This window comes from Salvelinus sp. IW2-2015, unplaced genomic scaffold (assembly GCF_002910315.2).
Source record: "Salvelinus sp. IW2-2015 unplaced genomic scaffold, ASM291031v2 Un_scaffold1003, whole genome shotgun sequence".
In the NCBI taxonomy this organism is placed as follows: Eukaryota; Metazoa; Chordata; class Actinopteri; order Salmoniformes; family Salmonidae; genus Salvelinus; species Salvelinus sp. IW2-2015.
In genome coordinates this window covers 130,828-148,515 of record NW_019942683.1, presented here as the reverse complement: position 1 = coordinate 148,515, position 17,688 = coordinate 130,828, and the positions used below count along the sequence as shown (strand labels likewise).

General features: G+C 43.7%; 1 protein-coding gene across 1 annotated transcript in view; it reads right to left on the bottom strand.

The window, feature by feature from the left end:
- LOC112069406 (steroid hormone receptor ERR2-like) overlaps nucleotides 1–17,688 on the bottom strand; it is a 29,382-nt gene that overhangs the window by 884 nt on the left and 10,810 nt on the right. Inside the window, exon 2 of the mRNA XM_024136741.2 lies at nucleotides 7,088–7,515. Coding sequence (XP_023992509.1) covers nucleotides 7,088–7,502 — 415 coding nt within the window. The 5' untranslated portion in view covers nucleotides 7,503–7,515. The remainder of the gene's footprint in view (nucleotides 1–7,087; nucleotides 7,516–17,688) is intronic.

The following is a 17,688-nucleotide window of genomic DNA, read 5'->3' as shown; positions in this document are numbered from 1 at the left end:
GTATTACAGACTCAATCAGGGACATGTTGAAAATGTCAGTGAAGATACCTGCCGTCGGTCAGCACATGCTCGGAGCACACGTCCTGGTAATACATCTGCCCGCAGCCTTGTTAAATGTTGACCTGTTTAAAGGTCTTACTCACGTCGGCTTACGGAGAGCGTGATCCACAGTCGTACGGAACAGCTGATGCTCTCATGCATGCCTCAGTAGTTGCTTGCCTCGAAGCGAGCATAGATGTGATTAGCTCGTCTGGTGGCTTCGTGTCACTGGCCAGCTCCGGCTGTGCTTCCCTTTGTAGTCTGTAATAGTTTGTTGGCCCTGCCACATAAGACGAGCGTCAGAGCCGGTGTGGTACGATTAACTTTAGCCCTGTATTGACGCGTTGCCTGTTTTGATGGTTCGTCGGGGCATAAGCAGGATATTTTATACGCTTCGGGTTAGAGTCCCGCACCTTGAAAGCGGCAGCTCTACCCTTTAGCTCAGTGCGAATGTTGCCTGTAATCCATGGCTTCTGGTTGGGGTATGTACGTACAGTCACTATGGGGACGACGTCCTCGATGCACTTACTGATAAGCCAGTGACTGTGTGATGTACTAAGTGGAGTTTGTTGAACAAAATACAAAGCTGAGTCATTTACACACCTGAACAAAATGCAAAGCTGAGTCATTTACACACCTGAACAAAATGCAAAGCTGGAGTAATTTACAAACCCAACAAAATGCAAAGCTGAGTATTTTAAACACCTGAACAAAATGAGAGGAAAAGATAAGCCAAATTTACACTAGTCATACAGTCCACTCACACACACACACGAACATACACACACACGAACACACACACACACACACACACACCACAACACACACACACACACACACACACACACACACACACACACACACCACACACACACACACACACACACACACACACACACACACACACACACACACACACACACACACACACACACACACACACAATACTACGTGTCAGACGTGAAGGGAAGAGAACGGGTTCTGTTTATGTCGATGATAGAAACAAGGACAGGACAGACTGTCATACAGAGATTAATGAACTCATTTCATGCATGGCTCCTTGGCTCTCCTGTATACTCAGATAGGAAGTGAGTGTGTGTTCCAGTGTGTGTGTGTGGTGGCGTGCGAGCGTGTGCGTTGCGTTCGTGCGTGCGTGCGTGTGCGTGTGCGTGTGTGTGTGTGTGTGTGTGTGGTGTGTGTGTGTGGTGTGTGTGTGTGTGTGTGTGTGTGTGGTGTGTGTGTGTGTGTGTGTGTGGTGTGTGCGTGCATACGTGTAAGTGCATGTGTGTGTGTGTGTGTGTTCAGCGTTGTGATTTATGCCTTGTTCTGCCATGGCATGCTTAACCCTTAACATCAAACGTGCTCTCTCTGGATAAAGACATAGTGTAGTGGAACCCGAATAGGCGGATATTAACCTTCGTGTCTCACTGGCTTAGTAACACCAGTAGATCAACTGTATTAGCCCGGTCAGGATAAAGTATATATAGGCATCAAAACACAGAAAAGTACAAAACAACAAACATCCTTCCAGGTAAATCAGCATCTTAAAGTCCCATTGGTGATATTAAGACAATCCACATTACGACATTTTAAAAAAAGTTCAAATTATACCGATGATTCTCATGGTAACCCACTGTTATAGCACTGATTCTTTTCAATTACATTCCTATATATATGCCACCGATTCTCAATTACATTCCCTATAATATAGCCAACCGATTCAAACTTATATTCCCAATGATATAGCCACTGATTCAAAAATTATATTCCCAATGCTAATCCTCCATCTTTCTGTCTCTTGGAAGCTGAACGTATATAATAACCTTTTGATATTCTTTACACGTCTCAACTCTCTCCAGCAGATAATACAACTACTTTACAAGTGAAATCTAGATTACAGTCCAGATTAAAACTTCAGTTGTTTAGTCTTTTATTAGACACAGCCTGTTAATGCGTCCCAAAATGGCAATCTATTCCTTCGTAGTGCACTACCTTAATAACCCATGGATCTGGTATACCCGGGATCTGGTATAAACCAGGGTTGTATACACCCATGGATATAAACCCATGGGTCCTGGTATAAACCCATGGATCCTGGATAAACCATCGTGCTCATAAATGATCCTGAGTATAAACCCATGAGGTCCTGGTATAAACCCATGGGTCCTGGTAGTGAATACCCATGGATCCTGGTATAAACCCTGGATCCTGGTATAAAACTATGATCCTGGTATAAACCCATGGGTCCTGGTATAAACCATGGGTCCTGGTATAAACCATGGGTCCTGTATAACCCATCGTCCTGTATAACCATCGGTCCTGGTATAAACCCAGGGTCCTGGTTCATTTACCCATAAACGAGGGTCCTGGTTAAACATGTCTTGTGTGTTGGGCTCCCGAGTGCCAGCGGTCTAAGGCACTGCATTCAGTGCTAGATTGTGTCATACAGACCCTGTTCGATTCCAGGCTTGTATGCACAACGGCCGGTGATTGGGAGTCCCCGTAAGGGCGGCGCACAATTGGCCCAGCGTCGTCCGGGTTTGGCGGTGTAGGCCGTCATTGTAAATATAATTTGTTCTTAACTGACTTACCTAGTTAAATAAAGGTTAAAGGTTAAGGTTAAGTTAAAGTAGTCCACTATAGGGGGACATTTTGGATCCGTACTCTAATGAATGCAGCCCAGCAGAACGTATCCCGTACCTCCATCCCCATCTAAATGATGTTAGCCGTCTGGTCTGACTAATTATGTTATCCGTCTGGTCTGACTGATTAAAAATGCATAAGAAATGTCTGGGAAAATGAGAGTAGGGTTTAGGTCTGAAAGCCGGAAGAAGGGAGGGAGAGGGTCGATACGCGCGCGCGCGCGTGTGTGGTGGTGTGTGTGTGTGTGTGTTGTGTGTGTGGTGTGTGTGTGTGTGTGTGTGTGTGTGTGTGTGTGTGTGTGTGTGTGTGTGTGTGTGTGTGTGTGTGTGTGTGTGTGTGTGTGTGTGTGTGTGTGTGTGTGTGGCGTCTATCTCATTCCAGCAGTTAGGACAGAGGACTGAGATTGTCCCGGCATGATCCTAAAACTGCATATTTATATATTTATTTGCCGTATATATTCATATATTTGCCGTACATATTTATATATTTGCTGTACAATTCATATATTTGCCGTATATATTTATATATTTGGCATATATATTTGCCCGTACACATTCGTATATTTGTCGTGCAAATTAATATATTTGCCGTATATATTTAATGTATTTGCCGTAAATAGTTATTTATATAGTTTTATATAGACTCTGGGTTGACGTACCAGAAATACAGCTAATTTTATAATACGTCTATTTCGCAAAGTCTTCACGAGAACTTTCATTTAGTTGACAATCCTCTACTGTCATCAGGCTGGGGTTGGGATATTGCCAATGCACACACAGACACACAGACACACAAACCTCCTGCTCGTTCCCTCATTCCTTGTGGTACTCGGCACCGTGTTTCATCCAACCAGGACTATTGATTGTGATCAGTATAATAGCGCGTGATTCTGCTCATGCTGAGAGCGACACAACATCTCTCCAACCATTTAACAGTTCTACACTGTTTTAAGTTTCATTCACTTTATTCTATTTCCATTGAGTCAACTTCACAGGTAGAAATGAGAAGTAAGGCTATTTTCTCATTCTGTTTATGCACAAAATAAATCCCTCTTATTTATAAAGATATGAGGGCAAAGGTCAGCTGGAGGTCAGGAGACGGCCCCGGAGATCAGAGGAAGAAGACAGTAAAAGTGCACACTCAGAAAGGACAGTTCAAAGGATCCCAGTCAGTCTCATGTCGCTGTAGGTCTCACTATCTTTCTCTTTCTCAGACAGTCCTTTTGCACAAACTGGTAGAACTGGGAGGTACACAATCATTTCAAAACATTCAAATAAAGATGAATATATCTTCTCCTGTATTTCCTGTGTTCCTATAGGCTGCTGAGCAGGATGCCCTCTGACCTCCAGGAGCGTCACCTGACCTCCAGCTGTGGCTCCTATATCAAGACCGAGCCCTCCTCCCTCCTCCTCATTGGTTGACACCATCAGCCACCACAGTCCCTCTGCCAATAGCGACGCCAGCGGCAGCTACATCAACGTAAACCACCTCAACGGAAGCTCGCACGTCCTCGATCCCCGTCCATGTTTAACCCGGGCATGCTGGGGGGGGCGGAGCCTGTCTCGGTCGGAGGTATGACGACTGCGGAGAGGGCGTGGCGGATGATTCGCCGATCAAGTGCGGAGTATATGTTGAATGCAATACCAAAAGGCTGTGTCTGGTGTGTGGGGATATCGCATCAGGTTACCACTATGGGGTCGCCTCCTGTGAGGCCTGCAAAGCCTTCTTCAAAAGAACCATACAAGGATAGTATCACTCCACTCCCTCACTCGCTCACTCACTTACTTACTCACTCCCTCCTTCGCTCACTCACCACGGTTCATCTCTCGTAGGGACTATCTGTTGAAGACCATTGTCAGTACATTAACTGTTGGATGATCTATGTGTCTCAGTTGAGAGTTGACGGGGTTCCAGTCACACTATATACTGAACCAGTTGAGAGTTGCCAGGGTTACAGTCACAGATATACTAAACCAGTTGAGAGTTGCCAGGGTTACAGTCACAAGATATACTAAACCAGTTGAGAGTTGCCAGGGTTACAGTCACAGATATACTAAACCAGTTGAGAGTTGCCAGGGTTACAGTCACAGATATACTAAACCAGTTGAGAGTTGCCAGGGTTACAGTCACAGATATACTAAACCAGTTGAGAGTTGCCAGGGTTACAGTCACAGAGATACTAAACCAGTTGAGAGTTGCCAGGGTTACAGTCACAGATATACTAAACCAGTTGAGAGTTGCCAGGGTTACAGTCACAGATATACTAAACCAGTTGAGAGTTGCCAGGGTTACAGTCACAGATAACTAAACCAGTTGAGAGTTGCCAGGGTTACAGTCACAGATATACTAAACCAGTTGAGAGTTGCCAGGGTTACAGTCACAGATATACTAAACCAGTTGAGAGTTGCCAGGGTTACAGTCACAGATATACTAAACCAGTTGAGAGTTGCCAGGGTTACAGTCACAGATATACTAACCAGTTGAGAGTTGCCAGGGTTACAGTCACAGATATACTAAACCAGTTGAGATGAGTTGCCAGGGTTACAGTCACAATTATACTAAACCAGTTGAGAGTTTCCACGGTTACAGTCACAGATATAACTAAACCAGTTGAGAGTTGCCAGGGTTACAGTCACAGATATACTAAACCAGTTGAGAGTTGCCAGGGTTTACAGTCACAGATACTACTAAACCAGTTGAGAGTTGCCAGGGTTACAGTCACAGATATACTGAACCAGTTGAGAGTTGCCAGGGTTACAGTCACATATATACTAAACCAGTTGAGAGTTGCCAAGGTTACAGTCACAGATACACTAAACAATTGAGAGTTGCCAGGTTACAGTCACAGATTACACTAACCAGTTGAGAGTTGCCAGGGTTACAGTCACAATATACTAAACAGTTGAGAGTTGCCAGGGTTACAGTCACTAATATACTAACCAGTTGAGAGTTGCCAGGGTGTACAGTCACATATATACTAAACCAGTTGAGAGTTGCCAGGGTTACAGTCACAGATACACTAAACCATTGAGAGTTGCCAGGGTTACAGTCACAGAATAACTAAACCAGTTGAGAGTTGCCAGGGTTTACAGTCACAGATATACTAAACCAGTTGAGAGTTGCCAGGGTTACAGTCACAATATTACTTAAACAGTTGAGAGTTGCCAGGGTTACAGTCACAGATATACTAAACAGTTGAGAGTTGCCAGGGTTACAGTCACATGATATACTAAACCAGTTGAGAGTTGCCAGGTTACAGTCACAGATATACTAATACCAGTTGAGAGTTGCCAGGGTTACATCACATATATTACTGTAAACTAGTTGAGAGTTGCCAGGGTTACAGTCACAGATATACTAAACCGTTGAGAGTTGCCAGGGTTAACAGTCACAGATATACTAAACCAGTTGATAGTTGTCCACGGTTACAGTCACACAGATATACTAAACCAGTTGAGAGTTGCCAGGGTTACAGTCACAGATATACTAAACCAGATGAGAGTTGCCAGGTGTTACAGTCACAGATACACTAAACCAGTTGAGAGTTGCCAGGGTTACCAGTCACAGATATACTAAACCAGTTGAGAGTTGCAGGGTTACAGTCACATATATACTAAACCAGTTGAGAGTTGCCAAGGGTTACAGTCACAATAACTAAAACCAGTTGAGAGTGCCAGGGTTACAGTCACAGATAACTAAACCAGTTGAGAGTTGCCAGGGTTACAGTCACAGATATACTAAACCAGTTGAGAGTTGCCAGGGTTACATAGATCACCATTATATACGTAAACCAGTGTGAGAGTTGCCAGGGTGTACTGTCACAGATATACTAAACAGTTGAGGTTGCCAGGGTTACAGTCACAAGTATACTAAACCAGTTGAGAGTTGCCAGGGTTCAGGTCACAGATATACTAAAACACCAGTTGAGAGTTGCCAGGGTTACAGTCACATATTACTAACCAGTGAGAGTTTCCACGGTTACAGTCACAGCAGTATTACTAAACCAGTTGATGAGGTTTTGATACACAGACAGGGTTACAGTCACATGATTATACTAAACCAGGTTGACAGTTGCCAGAGGGTTTACAGTCACAGAATACACTTAAAACCCAGTTGAGAGTTGCCTCAACTGGTTTAGTATATCTGTGACTGTAACCCTGGCAACTCTCAACTGGTTTAGTATATCTGTGACTGTAACCCTGGCAACTCTCAACTGGTTCAGTATATATGTGACTGGAACCCCGTCAACTCTCAACTGAGACACATAGAATCATCCAACAGTTAATGTACTGACAATGGGTCTTCAACAGATAGTCCCTACGAGAGATGAACCGTGGTGAGTGAGCGAAGGAGGGAGTGAGTAAGTAAGTGAGTGAGCGAGTGAGGGAGTGGAGTGATACTATACCTTGTATGGTTCTTTTGAAGAAGGCTTTGCAGGCCTCACAGGAGGCGACCCCATAGTGGTAACCTGATGCGATATCCCCACACACCAGACACAGCCTTTTCGGAATCGCATTCAACATATACTCGCACTTGATCGGCGAATCATCCGCCACGCCCTCTCCGCAGTCGTCATACCTCCGGAGACAGGCTCCGCCCCCTCCCAGCATGCCCGGGTTAAACATGGACGGGGAGTCGAGGACGTGCGAGCTTCCGTTGAGGTGGTTTACGTTGATGTAGCTGCCGCTGGCGTCGCTATTGGCAGAGGGACTGTGGTGGCTGATGGTGTCAACCAATGAGGAGGAGGGGGAGGAGGGCTCGGTCTTGATATAGGAGCCACAGCTGGAGGTCAGGTGACGCTCCTGGAGGTCAGAGGGCATCCTGCTCAGCAGCCTATAGGAACACAGGAAATACAGGAGAAGATATATCATCTTTATTTGAATGTTTTGAAATGATTGTGTACCTCCCAGTTCTACCAGTTTTGTGCAAAAGGACTGTCTGAGAAAGAGAAAGATAGTGAGACCTACAGCGACATGAGACTGACTGGGATCCTTTGAACTGTCCTTTCTGAGTGTGCACTTTTACTGTCTTCTTTCCTCTGATCTCCGGGGCCGTCTCCTGACCTCCAGCTGACCTTTGCCCTCATATCTTTATAAATAAGAGGGATTTATTTTGTGCATAAACAGAATGAGAAAATAGCCTTACTTCTCATTTCTACCTGTGAAGTTGACTCAATGGAAATAGAATAAAGTGAATGAAACTTAAAACAAGCTGTTAAATGGTTGGAGAGATGTTGTTGTCGCTCTCAGCATGAGCAGAATCACGGCTATTATGACCTGATCACAATCAATAGTCCTGGTTGGATGAAACACGGTGCCGAGTTACCACAAGGGAATGAGGGAACGAGCAGAGGGTTTGTGTGTCTGTGTGTCTGTGTGTGCATTGGCATATCCCAACCCCAGCCTGATGACAGTAGAGGATTGTCAACTAAATGAAAGTTCTCGTGAAGACTTTGCGAAATAGACGTATTATAAAATTAGCTGTATTTCTGGTACGTCAACCCAGAGTCTATATAAAACTATATAAATAACTATTTACGGCAAATACATTAAATATATACGGCAAATATATTAATTTGCACGACAAATATACGAATGTGTACGGGCAAATATATATGCCAAATATATAAATATATACGGCAAATATATGAATATGTACAGCAAATATATAAATATGTACGGCAAATATATGAATATATACGGCAAATAAATATATAAATATGCAGTTTTTAGGATCATGCCGGGACAATCTCAGTCCTCTGTCCTAACTGCGAAGGAGATAGACGCCACACACACACACACACACACACACACACACACACACACACACACACACACACACACACACACACACACAACACACACACACACACACACACACACACACACACACAACACACACACACACACACACACCACACACGCGCGCGCGCGTATCGACCCTTCCCTCCCTTCCTTCCGGCTTTCAGACCTAAACCCTATCTCATTTTCCCAGACATTTCTTATGCATTTTTAATCAGTCAGACCAGACGATAACATAATTAGTCAGACCAGACGGCTAACATCATTTAGAGGGGATGGAGGACGGGATACGTTCTGCTGGGCTGCATTCATTAGAGTACGGATCCAAAATGTCCCCCTATAGTGGACTACTTTAACTTAACCTTTAACCTTTAACCTTTATTTAACTAGGTAAGTCAGTTAAGAACAAATTATTATTTACAATGACGGCCTACACCGGCCAAACCCGGACGACGCTGGGCCAATTGTGCGCCGCCCTACGGGACTCCAATCACGGCCGTTGTGATACAGCCTGGAATCGAACCAGGGTCTGTAGTGACACCCTAGCACTGAGATGCAGTGCCTTAGACCGCTGCGCCACTCGGGAGCCCACACACAAGACCCATGGTTTATACCAGGACCCATGGGTTTATACCAGGACCCATGGGTTTATACCAGGACCGATGGGTTTATACCAGGACCGATGGGTTTATACCAGGATCCATGGGTTATAACCAGGACCCATGGTTTATTACCAGGACCCATGGGTTTATACCAGGATCCATGGGTTTTATACCAGGATCCATGGGTTATAACCAGGATCCATGGGTTTATAACCAGGACCCATGGGTTTATACCAGGACCCATGGGTTTAACCAGGATCCATGGGTTTATACCAGGACCCATGGGTTTATACCAGGATCCATGGGTTATACCAGGACCCATGGGTTTATTACCAGGATCCATGGTATACCAGATCCATGGGTTTAAGGTAGTGCACTACGAAGGGAATAGATTGCCATTTTGGGACGCATTAACAGGCTGTGTCTAATAAAAGACTAAACAGACTGAAGTTTTAATCTGGACTGTAATCTAGATTTCACTTGTAAAGTAGTTGTATTATCTGCTGGAGAGAGTTGAGACGTGTAAAGAATCAAAAGGTTATTATATCGTTCAGCTTCCAGAGACAGAAAGATGGAGGGATTAGCATTGGGAATATAATTTGAATCATGGCTATATCATTGGGAAATATAATTTTGAATCGGTGGCTATATTATAGGGAATGTAATTGAGAATCGGTGGCTATATTATAGGAATGTAATTGAGAATCAGTGGCTATAACAGTGGTTTACCATTGAGAATCATCGGGTATAATTTGAACTTTTTTAAATGTCGTAATGTGGATTGTCTTAATATCACCATGGGACTTTAAGATGCTGATTTACCTGGAAGATGTTGTTTTTTGTACTTTTCTGTGTTTTGATGCCTTATATACTTTATCCTGACGGGCTAATACAGTTGATCTACTGGTGTTACTAAGCCAGTGAGACACGAAGGGTTAATATCCGCCTATTCGGTTCCACTACACTATGTCTTTATCCAGAGAAGAGCACGTTTGATTGTTAAGGTTAAGCTGCCATGGCAGAACAAGGCATAAATCACAACGCTGAACACACACACACACAACAACATGCACTTACACGTATGCACGCACACCACACACAACACACACACACACACACACACACACACACACACACACACACACACACACACACACACACCACACAACACACACACACACACGCACACGCACACGCACCGCACGCACGAACGCACGCACACGCTCGCACGCACACACACCACACACACACTGGAAACACACACTCACTCATTGTACAGGAGAGCCAAGGAGCCATGCATGGAATGAGTTCATTAATCTCTGATGACAGTCTGTCCTGTCCTTGTTCTATCATCGACATAAACAGAACCCGTTCTCCTCCCTTCACGTCTGACACGTAGATTGTGTGTGTGTGTGTGTGTGTGTGTGTGTGTGTGTGTGTGTGTGTGTGTGTGTGTGTGTGTGTGTGTGTGTGTGTGTGTGTGTGTGTGTGTGTGTGTGTGTGTGTGTGTGTGTGTGTGTGTGTGTGTGTGTGTGTGGTGTGTGTGTGTGTGTTCGTGTGTGTGTGTGAGTGGACTGTATGACTAGTGTAAATTGGCTTATCTTTTCCTCTCATTTTGTTCAGGTGTTTAAATTACTCAGCTTTGCATTTTGTTGGGTTTGTAAATTACTCAGCTTTGCATTTTGTTCAGGTGTGTAAATGACTCAGCTTTGCATTTTGTTCAGGTGTGTAAATGACTCAGCTTTGTATTTTGTTCAACAAACTCCACTTAGTACATCACATCAGTCACTGGCTTTATCAGTAAGTGCATCGAGGACGTCGTCCCCATAGTGACTGTACGTACATACCCCAACCAGAAGCCATGGATTACAGGCAACATTCGCACTGAGCTAAAGGGTAGAGCTGCCGCTTTCAAGGTGCGGGACTCTAACCCCGAAGCGTATAAAATATCCTGCTATGCCCTCCGACGAACCATCAAACAGGCAACGCGTCAATACAGGGCTAAGATTGAATCGTACCACACCGGCTCTGACGCTCGTCTTATGTGGCAGGGCCAACAAACTATTACAGACTACAAAGGGAAGCACAGCCGCGAGCTGGCCAGTGACACGAGCCTACCAGACGAGCTAAATCACATCTATGCTCGCTTCGAGGCAAGCAACACTGAGGCATGCATGAGAGCATCAGCTGTTCCGTACGACTGTGTGATCACGCTCTCCGTAGCCGACGTGAGTAAGACCTTTAAACAGGTCAACATTTACAAGGCTGCGGGGCCAGATGTATTACCAGGACGTGTGCTCCGAGCATGTGCTGACCGACAGGCAGGTATCTTCACTGACATTTTCAACATGTCCCTGATTGAGTCTGTAATACCAACATGTTTCAAGCAGACCACCATAGTCCCTGTGCCCAAGAACACTAAGGCAACCTGCCTAAATGACTACAGACCCGTAGCACTCACGTCCGTAGCCATGAAGTGCTTTGAAAGGCTGGTAATGTTTGGATCAACCTAAGAGAACAACTGTTTACAAGAAAATAACTAAATGTGTTGAAGCCAAACATATGATTCAATACCAACTATTATATTTGATTATAACAAACCTGTATTTCAAGTTGTGACCTATTTCTTTAAACATTCAACATAGTTTCCCTCTTTTTTGTTAAACCTAATAAATAACACAAATACAAAACTAATATGTATTCAACCCATTTTTTCATGTTGTACCAAGTTGCTTTCTCACTTTGGAATTACCTGTCCATATTTCTTCAATTGGCAATTAAATCAATGTCCTGTTAATCAAGATATTAACTTAGTTTCATCACATGAAAGCATGACTCCAAACACCTTCTTTACCTAAGACTTTCACTTTAACTGGTTACAATCTCATATATATATATATTTAACCTTTATTTAACTAGGCAAGTCAGTTAATTAAGAACAAATTCTTATTTACAATGACTGCCTTCACCGACCAAACCCGGACGACACTGGGCCAATTGCACACCACCCTACGGGACTCCCAATCATGGCCAGCCTGGAATCAAACCAGGGTGTCTGTAGTGACGCCTCAAGCACTGAGATGCAGTGCCTTAGACCGCTGCGCCACTCGAGAGCCCCTTGTCAAACATTTCCAGGCTCTTTAGTGTCACACTATTTACACAGATATCATTTAAAATTCAGTACTTTCCGTGAACATGCTGTATAATCAAAAAACAAAAATAAAACAGAACTCATTACCTGGAATGACATTCACTCTCATGGGTGGCCAAAAAAGAACAAACTGAAAACCAGGCCTCCAATAGGCCACGCTACCAAATCTTCTGTTAGCCTGTAAGCTAATACATTGAGCCCCACTGCAATGCGAATGTGGTATCTAGAAGCTTCCGTTCAGTTCAAAACATCACATTGATCAGTCCAATTCATTACTTGATTTCAAACTAATTGAATAGAATAGGTTGAACAAACCAAAGTGTAATTTTGGATCATAACAATCAGAAAAAGCATTTCAGATGAACTTTTTTTTTTTTACAGTGTGTACTGTACCCATCGACACCACAGACCAGCTAGCAGCTACTGTCATTAATAAACGTGTCACTCTGCGATTGGCGGAACAAGGCAGCTCAAAACCAACACTTTCCCCACCACCTGCTCTCTCCGTCCATCAGTAGAAATCTAAAGTTCTAATTCCTTATTCTCTGGCCAGGGCACCGGTTGTTGTTGCTGTTACTTACACCAGACCAGACCCAGGCTCGATGATTCACCCATTTCTACTGCGTCTATCCAGGCTCAGTGACCCAGCCATTTCTACTGCGTCTATCCAGGCCCAGTGACCCAGCCATTTCTACTGCGTCTATCCAGGCTCAGTGACCCAGCCATTTCTACTGCGTCTATCCAGGCCCAGTGACCCAGCCATTTCTACTGCATCTACCCAAGCCCAGTGACCCAGCCATTTATACTGCCTCTATCCAGACCAACAGCTGAACTATCAGTAAGCTAGAAATACCATTCTAAATCTCTTGTTCCGGGAGACCAACACCAGTAATCAAACAATTAACCAGATGCCACAGGTCAGCTGAGAGGAAGCAAACTCTTAACCAATCAGAACAACAGAGCCCAAGCTCTTGACCAATCAGATGCTGATCAGAACAACAGAGCCCAAGCTCTCTAGCCGGGGACACTATAACACTGATACCGATGCCGATGATTTTATTCAAAACAACATTACAGGGATTCAACCAGTCATGCTAACTATTCAAGTCAACCGTTTCCCTGCACTGTCTTTAGAAAATCACTGCATAACACACAATAATGTATAGGCTGGCCTACTATGCAAAATATCACTAAATATCATCTCCTTTAATTTAAAAGAGCTGGGGATAAAACTTACAACTAATGTATTTAATACCATGGGGCTATTGACTGTGGTTGTTGGATTTTCCTTGTCATATTACGGATGTTTCCAGAACTAACCCAGAACTAGCAAAAGACATTATATCTGAGACGGATCCATTTCAAATATACTGTAACAACAATAAGAAGAACCCAAAACTGCTCCTATGGAACGGAGAATCAGTCACATCATTCAAATTCTACAAATTAACTGTTCGAATTGCATATTATTTTTGTATTTTCTCTCGAAAGACACCAGAAGTCTGTTTACTGGACATTTGCAACAGTTATTTTGCCATGGATTTAGAGGTCATATTAAATAAAGCTCTTATCATTAAACAGTCTTAATTTACTCTTATATGAATAAACCTCTGTCAATTCTTCTCTTCGTCTTAATGTTACTGTTTGTTCTAAACTACATTTCTGCTTTTATCCCCTCAAGAAAATATAACGTGTAACCTTGGGTAGTCTAGCGGTCTGAGCTGGCACACATTTCCACGGCGTCGGTGTAGGTCTGAATACAGCTTACTGTCCTTCGACACAACCTCTCTCTATCTCTCTCCACTGTCATCCTCTCTGTCTCTCTCCACTGTCATCCTCTCTGTCTCTCTCCACTGTCATCCTCTCTGTTTTTCCCCACTGTCATCCTCTCTATCTTTCTCCACTGTCCTCATCTCTATCTCTCTCCACTGTCATCCTCTCTGTCTCTCTCCACTGTCATCCTCTCTGTCTTTCCCCACTGTTATCCTCTCTGTCTTTCTCCACTGTCATCCTCTCTATCTTTCTCCACTGTCATCCTCTCTGTCTTTCTCCACTGTCATCTCTCTATCACTGTCCCCACTGTATCCTCCCCCCCTCTGTCTCTCTCCACTGTCATCCTCTCTGTCTTTCTCCACTGTCATCCTCTATCTTTCTCCACTGTCATCCTCTCTGTCTTTCTCCACTGTCATCCTCTCTATCTTTCCCACTGTTATCCTCTCTGTCTCTCTCCACTGTCATCCTCTCTGTCTTTCTCCACTGTCATCCTCTATCTTTCTCCACTGTCATCCTCTCTATTCTCTTTCCACTGTCATCCTCGCTGTCTTCTCCACTGTCATCCTCTATCTTTCCCCACTGTCATCCTCTCTGTCTCTCTCACTGTCATCCTCTATCTTTCTCCACTGTCATCCTCTCATATCTTTCTCCGCCTGTCATCCTCTCTGTCTTTCCCCACTGTCATCCTCTCTGTCTTTCCCCACTGTCATCCTCTCTGTCTTTCCCCACTGTCATCCTCTCTGTCTTTCTCCACTGTCATCCGCTCTATCTTTCCTCACTGTCAACCTCTATCTGTCATCCTCTCTATGAATCAGTTCAATATAGTCAGAAAAGACCTTAACAATATATTTAGAAATGAAAATAGTGGGAGCAGACTTCATCCATGTACTATTCCTTCAAGAAATTTCCTTAACAGATGCCTTCAGGTGTTTCCATCGTACGGTCAAGAGACTGTTTGATTTGCTTGCGCTAAAATGATATAAAAAATCTAATTTACATAAGTATTCAGACTCTTTACTCAGTACTTTGTTGAAGCATCTTACAGCATTGAGCATCTTATGGGTATGAGCATCTTCTGGGGTATGACGCTACAAGCTTGGTACACATGTATTTGGGGAGTTTCTCCCAATCTTCTTAGCAGATCCTCTCAAGCTCTGTCGGGTTGGAGGGGGAGCGTTGCTGCACAGCTGTTTGCAGGTCTTTCCAGAGATGTTCGATCGGGTTCAAGTCCAGGCTCTGGCTGGTCCACTCAAAGACATTCAGAGATTTGGCCCGAAGCCAAGTCGTTGTCCTGTTGGAAGGTGAACCTTCGCCCCGGTCTGAGGTCCTGAGCGCTCTGGAGCAGGTTTTCATCAAGGATCTGTCTGTACTTTGCTCTGTTCATCTTTGCCTCGATCCTGACTAGTCTCCCAGTCCCTGCCACTGAATAACACTGCCACAACTTGATGCTGCCACCACCATGCTTCACCGTAAGGATGGTGCCACGTTTCCTCCAGATCTGACGCTTGGCATTCAGGCCAAAGATTTCAATCTTGGTTTCATCAGACCAGAGAATCTTGTTTCTCATGGTCTTAGAGTCTTTAGGTGCTTTTGGAAAACTCCAAGCGGGCTGCCATGTGCCTTTTACTGAGGAGTGGCTTCCGTCTGGCCACTCTACCATAAATGTCTGATTGTTGGAGTGCTGCAGAGATGGCTTTCCTTCTGGAAGGTTCTCCCATCTCCACAGAGGAACTCTGGGGGCTCTGTCAGTGACCATCGGGTTCTTTGTCACCTCCCTGACCAAGGCCCTTCTCCCCCGATTGCTCAGTTTGGCCATGCGGCCAGCTCTAGGAAGAGTATTGGTGATTCCAAACTTCTTCCATTTAAGAATGATGTAGCCCCATTGTGTTCTTGGTGACCTTCAATGCTGCAGACATTTTTTGGCACCCTTCCCCAGATCTGTGCCTTGACACAATCCTGTCTCGGAGCTCTACAGACAATTCCTTCCACCTCATGGCTTGGTTTTTGCTCTGACCTGTCAACTGTGGGACCTTATATAGACAGGTGTGTGCCTTTCCAAATCATGTCCAACCAATTGAATTTACCACAGGTGGATTCCAATCAAGTTGTAGAAAAATCTCAAGGATATCAAGAGATATTCAATGTCTGCTTTGTTATTGTTACCCATCTACCAATCAATGGCCTTCTTTATGAGGCTTTCAAAAGGCTCCCTGGTCTTTGGAGTTGAATCTAGCTGCAGTCACAGACAGACAGGCAGACAGACAGACAGACAGACAGACAGACAGACAGACAGACAGACAGACAGACAGACAGACAGACAGACAGACAGGTATCTAGCTGCAGTCACAGATAGACAGACAGACAGGGATGTATCTAGCTGTGGTCACAGATAGACAGACACACTAACACATGGACACACACACACTCCTTGTGTGTGTGTGTGAGTGCGTGCATAGATGTGAGTGCACTCTCACACACACACACGGGTAGGACTGGAGACTCACACACTGACCTGATAACTAATTTTAGCGAAAGCAAATCAAACAGCCTCAAGACAGAGATATTGCGTGTAGATTATGGAGGGGGAAAAAACAATGTAATTCATTTTAGAATAAGGCTGTAACGTAACAATGTAACGTAACAAAATGTGGAAGAGTCAAGGGGTCTGAATACTATCTGAATGCACCGTATACAGTAGTAATGTGGTGTAAGGAGTTATATAGTAATGTGGTGCCTGCAGTTATATACAGTAGTAATGTGGTGCCTATAGTTATATACAGTAGTAATGTGGTGTCTGCAGTTATATACAGTAGTAATGTGGTGGTGTCTTGCAGTTATATACAGTAGTAATGTGGTGCCTGCAGTTATATACAGTAGTAATTGTGGTGTCTATAGTTATATACAGTAGTAATGTTGTGTCTATAGTTATTATACAGTATAATGTTAGTGCCGTATAGTTATATACAGTAGTAATGTGGTGCCTATAGTTATATACAGTAGTAATGTGGTGCCTATAGTTATATACAGTAGTAATGTGTTGTCGCAGTTATTTACAGTAGTAATTGTGTGCAGTGTAATAGTAATGTGGTGGCTGCAGTTATATACAGTAGTAATGTGGTGCCTGCAGTTATATAGTAAGTGGTGGCCTGCAGTTATGTACAGTAGAATGTGGCTGTATGTAGTTATTACAGTAGTAATGTGTTGTCTTGCAGTTATTTACATAGTAATGTGGTGTCACAGTTATATACAGTAGTAATGTGTCCTATAGTTATATACAGTAGTAATGTGGTGTCTTACAGTTATATACAGTAGTAATGTGGTCTGCAGTTATTACAGTAGTAATGTGGTGTGCTAAGTTATATACAGTAGTAATGTGGTGGCTGCAGTTATTATACAGTAGTAATGTGGTGTCTGCAGTTATATACCGTAGTAATGTGGTGTCTGCAGTTATATACAGTAGTAATGTGGTGCCATTATAGTATATACCAGTATAATGTGGGTGTCTGCAGTTATATACAGTAGTAATGTGGTGCCTATAGTTATATACAGTAGTAATGTGGTGCCTTATAGTTATCATACAGTATAATGTGGTGCCTGCAGTTATTATCAGTAGTAATGTGGTGCCTTATAATTATATTACAGTAGTAATGTGTGTCTGCCAGTTATATACATCTCCTCT